The 8,539-nt window shown below is 45.7% G+C and overlaps 1 protein-coding gene across 1 annotated transcript; it reads left to right on the top strand.

The window, feature by feature from the left end:
- Positions 1-6,951: 6,951 nt before the first annotated feature.
- Positions 6,952-8,337, top strand: LOC148103409 (nuclear factor 7, ovary-like). Its single transcript, XM_087838735.1, has one exon. It carries the CDS (start codon positions 6,952-6,954, stop codon positions 8,335-8,337), a length of 1,386 nt encoding a protein of 461 aa, XP_087694861.1.
- Positions 8,338-8,539: the final 202 nt, after the last annotated feature.

An 8,539-nucleotide genomic window follows, 5' to 3' on the forward strand; every position in this document is an offset into this window, starting at 1 on the left:
GATGGTAATTGAGATTCCGTGTAGCGTGCCCACCCCCAAGATCCTATATGTATGTGTAATGAGAGTGTGAGTAATGTGAATGTCTAAGTTGCGGGATAAAATTGAGGCAGAGGCAGCCAGAAGGGGACAGAGGGGGGGGTTACCCCCTCTGCACCCTGGTGACACACCCCCACTCCAAGGCCCTGCATGTGTGGGTGGTTGTGGTGGAGCGGGAAGAGGGAGGCAGCTGGAGATGGGGAGGGAAGGAAGGGAGGGGCAATTGACCCCTCCCTGGGGCCAGCTCCCCCGCTGACCCCAGTAGGCACCCCCATACTCCGCGACCCGCCAGGGAAGGGGGGCCCAGGCCCATCCGAACCGGGGCCCAGTGCAGCGGCGCCGCCCGGCCCCACAGAGCCCGGGGCAGTCCACCCAACCCCACCACAGAGAAAACTGCACCCACCCCATCATCCACTCATCTTCCAGACTACATAAGACAATAGACGCCCAGGCTGAGATCTTCCTCCACCTCTCCTGTATCTCCCCCTCTTGCAGAGAGAGTTCCTGAGAGAGGAAAGCTCCTGCAAGATGTGACAACCCCCCCCCCCCCACCAGTTGAAGAGCCCCCCAGGTGGCTCGGCGCACCGGCGGCACCCCGCGCCAGTGGCGGGCCCCCATATACCCACCGGCCCACAACCCCGGCAACACACCAACCAGGACCCAGGCCCCCGAGGCCCGGCCAGGGCCCCAGGCCAGAGCCGGAGCGCCCCCAGAACCTCACGCCCGTCCCGGACCCACCCAGGGGCAGCCAGGCTACCAGGTCAGTAACCCCCGTCCGTCAGCACAGACCCTCCCCTAGCCCCGCTGCACGTAGCTACGAGGAAACCGTCACCCAAGAGCCAACAGAGCCCCTAATTGGCCATGACCGCTACCCCGGGTTGAGCCCCCCAAGGAAGATGCTCCCGAGGAACCCCCCAACGCCCTAAGCCTGACCCTACCCCCACACCAATCACAACAGTGAAGGCGAGACCAAAATATGACCCCCCACCCCCACTAGGTGATGGAGCTGATCAGAGGAGCCCAGAGCGATTGATCTGATGTGGTGGCAGAGGCTGTATCAAGACTAATGTAATCTAATAGATAATTTCTATATTGGTTAGAATTAAGATTGTTTTTATTTTTCCAGTTCATGAGGACTGTTTTCTTGGCTATGCATAGGGCAGTGAAAACCATATGGGCTATATTCTTTTCTGAAGTGACATTATCTAAGCTGCCCAACAAACACACTAAGGGGGAAGTTGGAATGTTACATTTCAGACACTTTGATAAGTCTTCACATATCTCGCGCCAAAACTTCTGAACTGGTGGACAGAACCAAAGAGCATGGATATAATTGTCCGGTGAATTGGTTTGGCAGTGTGAGCAGTTGTTGGTAGATGCAAAGCCCATCTTGAACATCCGATGACCTGTATAGTGCACTCTATGTAGTATTTTGTATTGAATTAATTGAAGACTGGGATTTTTGATTAGATGAAAGGTTTTTAAGCAAATCTGAGACCAGAAGTTTTGGTCTAAGTTAACTGATAAATCCGCTTCCCATTTTGCAATAGGAAGTGATATTGATTCATCTATTTTAGAAAGCATTCTGTATATTTTGGATAGTAATTTGGGGGTTTTAAGAGTAAAAAATTGAACCACACTTGGTGGTGTTTGTAGTTCAACTTGACCCGGTTTAAATTTCTTTTTTATTATGGATTTAATTTGTTGATATTCTAAAAATCTTTTCTTGTTGATCCCATATTGTGTAACTAGTCTGTCAAATGAAATAAATTCTGTTCCTTCTAGTATATGTTCTACATATTTGATTCCTTTACCATTCCAATCTGAAAAGTTTATCATATTATTGTTTTGTAATATGTCAGGGTTGTTCCAGATAGGTGTACGTTTGCATGGGATTAATGAAGACTCTGTCAACTTCAGAAACTCCCACCATGCTGTCAGAGAAGAGCTGATGTTGATGCTTTTGAAGCATTCATGTCGTTGGATGTTTGAGCTGATAAATGGTAGATCTGAAATCTCTAGATTATTGCAAAGTGCTTGTTCTACATCTAGCCAAGGTTCATCTAAAAGGGTATGTTTTAGCCATCCTGAGATAAACTGAAGCCTGTTGGCTAAGAAGTAGTGCTGAAAGCTGGGTAGTTCTAATCCTCCTTTATCCTTGGTCTTTTGTAGTGTTTTTAAGCTTATACGTGGGGGCTTATTTTTCCAAAGGAATTTGGACATATATGAATCTAGAGATCTGAACCAATCTTGCGGCGGTTTAGTTGGGATCATTGAGAATAAATAATTTATTTTTGGTAATACCATCATTTTTATAGCAGCAACCCTTCCCATGAGTGATATGGGTAGACATTTCCATCTAGCCAGATCACCTTCTACTTTCTTTAAAAGTGGGGTATGGTTTAATTTAGTTAGATCTGCAAGCTTGGGAGAAATATTAATACCTAAATATTTTATATTTCCCGATTGCAGTGGAGTAGAAGAGGAATTATGGAAGCAGCAATTAATAGGAAGGACTGTAGATTTTGACCAGTTAATTGAGTAATCTGATATTCTTGCAAAAGAGTTTATCAATTCAATCACCCCAGAGATATTGGTTTGTGAATTTTGGAGAAAGAGTAACACATCATCAGCATAAAGGCTGATTTTATGTTCCACGTTCTTGCATTTTATGCCCTTAATTGCTGAATTCTGTCTAATTGCTGCTGCTAGTGGTTCGATAAAAATTGCAAACAGTGAAGGGGAGAGTAGCTTATTTACAACTGGGCTCGTCAGGCACTCTTTTTGGCTGCAGTGGTTATTATTATATTTACATGCTTCCAGCTCCCGTTTTTGCTCGATGACAACTCGTACTTTTCCTTTTTCTCCCTCCCTCGCTCACAGACACATAACGGGTATGGCAGTCCATTCTCCCTGCAGCACGGACTACACTGCCTATGATGCTACATTCTTTAGAGCTATGCCTGTAGCATTCTGCTTATTAGCTTAGCACAACAACAACAAAAAGGCCTCTCTCACCCAGGAAACACGCAGAGAGAGAGCGTCACCCTGTAACCATGGCAACCGTAACGCTACCGCCTGGAACAACTGAACGTAGCTGTCAAACAAAACCCAAACAGGCCTGACCGGCCACAATATGAAACAGGGAAGTACCGCAGTGTAATCCATTTATTTCAACAAAGTAACTGTATTCTAAATACCACCTTTTTAAACGGTAACTGTAACGGAATACAGTTACTCATATTTTGTATTCTAAATACGTAACGGCGGTACATGTATTCCGTTACTCCCCAACACTGTTCACCTCCTACATCATTCCCTTGCTCACCTGGAGACCGCTGGGAGCACTGTGAGAATCATGGTCTTTGATTTCTCCAGTGCCTTTAACACCATTCTTCCCACAGTCCTGAAGGACAAGCAGGAGTGGACCATCAACGCACTACCTGGATTCTGGACCACCTCACCGACCGACCACAGTATGTGAGAACTTAGGGATGTATGGCGGACAGGGTCGTCTGCAGTACGGGGGCCCCACAGGGAACGGCTCTGGCTCCGTTCCTCTTCACCATCTACACTGCAAACTCCACCCAGTGCTTCCTGCAGTAGTCCTCTGATGACTCTGCAATAGTCGGCCTTGTCACTGATGGGGACGACAAGGAGTACAGAGACTTTGTGGACTGGTGCCAGCGGAACTACCTCCAGATCAACACTAATAAAACCAAGGAGCTGGTGGTAGACGTCATCCCTGAGCAGCTCCTTCAGTGGCTGCAGCACCCTACTGGTGTTGGCCAGAGGGGCCGATGGCGCGATATGGCAGCCTCGCTTCTGTCAGTCTGCCCCAGCTGTGACTACCACTGTAACTTGCCTTCACCAGTGTGTGAATGTTAGAGTGAACCAATTGTAAAGCGCTTTGGGTGCCTAGAAAGCGCTATATACATGCAATCTGTTATTATCATTAAGAGCATTTCTTTAAACTCTGACAGATCAAAGACTGCTATCATATTTACTAAATATGAAAATATACTTAATAACTCACTTCTTTAATGTTCTGTGCAATTAACTAACATTCGGTTCCTCCTTTATCAGGTCTGTTTATCTCACATTTGACTTCATGTTAAACTATTTTAACATGAAGTTAAAATAACCTGAGCAGTAACTGAAAACACTCTGAGTGTTTCATATAAAGATTTGTGAGTGGCAGCAGTTTCATGTCTGTTCTCAGCTGTTCTGTCTGCAGTGACGTCCTCTGTGTGTGTTTTACTGTGCAGACACTGATCCAGCTGCAGTTTACTCAGCAGTGAGTAAACACAGCAGGAACTATGTAGGTCCTCCAGAGTTGGGAGAAGCCATCCAGTAACCCTGTGGAGCTCCTTTTTCTGTGCAACAGCAAAACCACACACAGAAGCAACATGCTAACATGTGGAGCCATGGGGATCTTCTTGAGGACCCTCAGGAAAGTCTCTGCTGTGTCATCTTAACCAGCTCTGTGGTGTTTAGACCCTGGGTCATTTCTGCCTGAGGTAAACTTACAGAAACAGGAAGTCCTGACCCTCTCTTTGTGGTTCCAGCTGTCTGTTACTTTTCTTCTTGAAGTCAGTGATCAGGTGGTTTGTCCTGGACACTGTGGTGTCATCAGGGTTCATCAGATTATAGAGCAGGGGCTCAGCACACAGCTCTGTGGGGATCCAGTGTTGAGCTGCAGAGCTGCAGAGCTGTGTCGGTCCAGTGTGGGGACTAAGTAACGCGTTACAGTAACTACGTTATTATTGTGGTAACGAGCACAGTAACTAGTTATTATGACAAAATCAGGAACGCGTTAACTGTTACTGGGATTTAGATAAGGTCGTTATTTGTTACTTTGTGTGGTGGCTATCACGGAGCTTCCACAGATTCATTAACATTAGCAAGTGGTGGAGGCAGCAGGTGGAGGAGGGAAAGGGGAGGAGGAGAGACCCGAGGTGGCCGCCGGTCTGAGCGTCAGGTGAACTGAACTTCAGGTAAGAAGTTGTGACCTGCAGTCTATCAGGGTCAGATATAAACCAAGACGTCGTCTACTCTTCATTGAAGTAGTCCACCAGTCCAACCACTGACGTCCAGCTGCTGGTCTCTAACTGGTCCCCCAGCACCTCAGAGCAGAGGACATCCACATGTTACAGAGATTTTTATGTGTTTCACTTTTATTTCTCTCTCAATTCGACTCACACAAGTCAAACAATGTATTCTATAGTTTACTTACATTTTTAAAGTGCGCTTTACTGAAAAACCATCACTGTGTGTTTGATGCTGAAGAGTTTTACTTCCTTACTCAACAACAAATATACCAGGAAGCAGCTGACATTGGAAAAACAAACAAACAACAGATTTAAAAGTTGTCAGTTTCTGGTAGCAGCTTAAATGTTTTCATGAGTAGAAACAATTTTTTTCTCCTTTTTGTATTTGTTTGTTCAAAACAAAAACAGCAAAAAAAGAAAAGCCTAATTACAATGTTACAATTACCAGTAAAAGAGAAGAAAAACCGGCTTCTGTCACCACGTGGTCGCCAATTTTTGTTCTTTTACTTCATTCCTCCTCCTGGAGGAAAAGCTCAGTATAAATCTGCTGCCATCTACTGGTTACACTGAGTGTTACAGCAGAGCAGCTGCTTTATGAATGAAAAAAGGACAAGAAACCAGCGTTACTCTGCCATCCAGACAGTGGCAGTCCTAGCGTGTTTGGCGCCCCGGGCAAACACTCCCTCTGCGAGTCTCTCTTTCTGAGATTTCACACAACCCAGAATTCAAATCATGAATACATAATGTGCTTGGATTTACAACATTATGAATGAAATGTGCTCTATTTGGAATCAGCAGGTCCCCCTCCCCTTTCGACGGCTTGTGTGTGAGACTTTAAATCATCAAACTGTAAATTTTAAATTGTTATTGATCCCTTTACCCCGAGTCCTAAAGTGTATATTTATTTTCTTACTCTTCTTATATTTATTGTTTGTTTACTTGCACTGCTGTAACTGGAGCCTCGTCGTCTCGTCTCTCTATATACTGGACTGTATGTAGCGGAGATGACAATAAAGTTTACTTTGACTTCAGCAGCGAGCAGGCGCACCGAGGGCTCTCGCTCACTTTTCACGTATAGAATTTTGAAAAAACATCAGCAGATATTTTATATCAGCAGCAATTTCTTTCAAACTGCTGCATCACAGCTTTCATGCTCTGACCTGCATGTGAAATGAGAGAAAAGCTCTTTATTAGTAACTTTTACAACTTCTGGCAGGTTAATGTCTGAACTTTGGAGTGAAACACACCCTTAGTTACAAGAAATAACACCACAGTCTGTAACTAAGTGAATCCACCTTAACACCACCTGTGTGTGTGTGACTGCATTACACTCCCACTGCTGGGAACCTGAACAAGAAGCAGAACAAAGTCTGAAATAGAAGCTGACAAACAGCTGCACCACCGAGTGACACTTTATTTTATAAACTTCACAACAGGTTTCATGTTGTGACCTGTGGAGGTGAAAAGACACAAAACCTGTTTTACAGTTTTTGAGCTGCAGGCAGGATTGAAACACACCTTAGTTAAAAGTCAAACAGCAACATTTGTCTCCTCCCCTCACGTCACTCAAATGTGACAAACCAGGAAACAGGAAGTTCTTCGTCCTCAGTAAAGAGAGACGCACAGACGATCAGACTGAGCTCAGACCAAACTAGCAGCTTCCTCTGAGTGAGTCCAGCTACAGGAGAGAAAAGTGGAAAACTCCAACACTGCTGCTTCAAGCTGCTGACGCTCCACACACTGAAGGTGAGTTTGAGCAAAAACACGACTCAAAGGAAGTTTCAGTGAAGGTGGTAGAGGAGGGAGGGGAGCCAGGACTGACTGTACTTCCTGTCTGCTGTTTTCAGCTTCACTCACAGACTCAATGGCTTCCAGATCAGAGGAGGATCTCTGCTGTCCGGTCTGTCAGGAGGTCTTCAGAGATCCTGTTCTTCTGTCATGTAGCCACAGCTTCTGTAAAGACTGTCTGAAGAGATGGTGGAGAGAGAGACCAACACACGAGTGTCCAGTTTGTAAGAAAATATCAGTTTATGATCCACCTTTAAATCTTGCTTTAAAGAACCTGTGTGAGTCGTTCTTACAGGAGAGAGATCAGAGAGCTTCAGAGGCTCTCTGCAGTCTGCACTCTGAGAAACTCAAACTCTTCTGTCTGGACCATCAGCAGCCAGTGTGTCACATCTGCAGAGACTCAGAAAAACACACCAATCACAGATTCAGACCCATCGATGAAGCTGCACAACAACACAAGAAGGAACTTCAGGAAACTCTGGAGCTCTTAAAGAAGAAGTTAAAGGTTTGTGAAGAAGTTCAAGTGAAGTTTGATCAAACAGCAAAACACATTAAGGTCCAGGCCCGACACACAGAGAGGCAGATTAAGGAGCAGTTTAAGAAGCTTCACCAGTTTCTAGCAGAGGAAGAGGAGGCCAGGCTGGCTGCACTGAGGGAGGAAGAGGAGCAGAAGAGTGGGATGATGAAGGAGAAGATGGAGGCTCTGAGCAGAGAGATAGCAGCTCTTTCAGACACAGTCAGAGCCACAGAGGAGGAGCTGAGAGCTGAAGACGTCTCATTCCTGCACAACTACAAGGCTGCAGTGGAAAGAGTCCAGCGCTGCCCCCTGCTGGATGATCCACAGCTGCCCTCAGGAGCTCTGATAGACCAGGCCAAACACCTGGGCAACCTGACCTTCAACATCTGGAACAACATGAAGGACATGGTCTCCTACACTCCTCTCATTCTGGACCCAAACACTGCTCCTCCAGACCTCATCCTGTCTGAAGATCTGACCAGTGTGAGAGGAGGAGGAGAGAGGCAGCAGCTTCCTGATAATCCAGAGAGGTTTGATGATTACTACTCTGTCCTGGGCTCTGAGGGCTTTAACTCAGGGACTCACAGCTGGGATGTTGATGTTGGAGACAGTATAGGGTGGAGACTGGGTGTGTCAGCAGAGTATGTGCAGAGGAAGAGAGACATACTGTCTGGATTGTCAATAGGGTTCTGTGGAGGTGTATATTTAAAACGCTCACCATCAACTCCATTCACTGCTCTCTCAGTCCAGAAGAAGCTCCAGAGGATCAGAGTGAATCTGGACTGGAACAGAGGAAAGCTGTCGTTCTCTGATCCTGATACTAACACACACATACACACCTTCACACACACTTTCACTCACAGGATGTTTCCATATATTTGGACTTATGATAAACTGAAGGTGTGTCCGTTGAAGGTGTCAGTGTCAGTGCAGCAGATGAGTTGAGGATGATGATATTTCTAATGTTGTTTCCTGTCAGTGAATTGAAGCTGTTAAACTGCAGCTGTCCTCCTGCTGCCTCGTTGTTCCAAAGCTCTTTGTTTCTCTTTTAGTTCTCACTGTTTCTTTCTGTTTCTGCTGTCCACCTTTTCACATGGAAAATCATTTCACTGTTTCTCACTGAATGACTCCCCAAACTAGATTTGAA

Source organism: Neolamprologus brichardi, chromosome 3, assembly GCF_056152115.1.
Source record: "Neolamprologus brichardi isolate AB-2024 chromosome 3, ASM5615211v1, whole genome shotgun sequence".
Taxonomy (NCBI): Eukaryota; Metazoa; Chordata; class Actinopteri; order Cichliformes; family Cichlidae; genus Neolamprologus; species Neolamprologus brichardi.

Bases quoted from the DNA above. Each gene is read 5' to 3' on its own strand.
- LOC148103409 (XM_087838735.1), top strand. From the start codon at position 6,952: ATGGCTTCCAGATCAGAGGAGGATCTCTGCTGTCCGGTCTGTCAGGAG.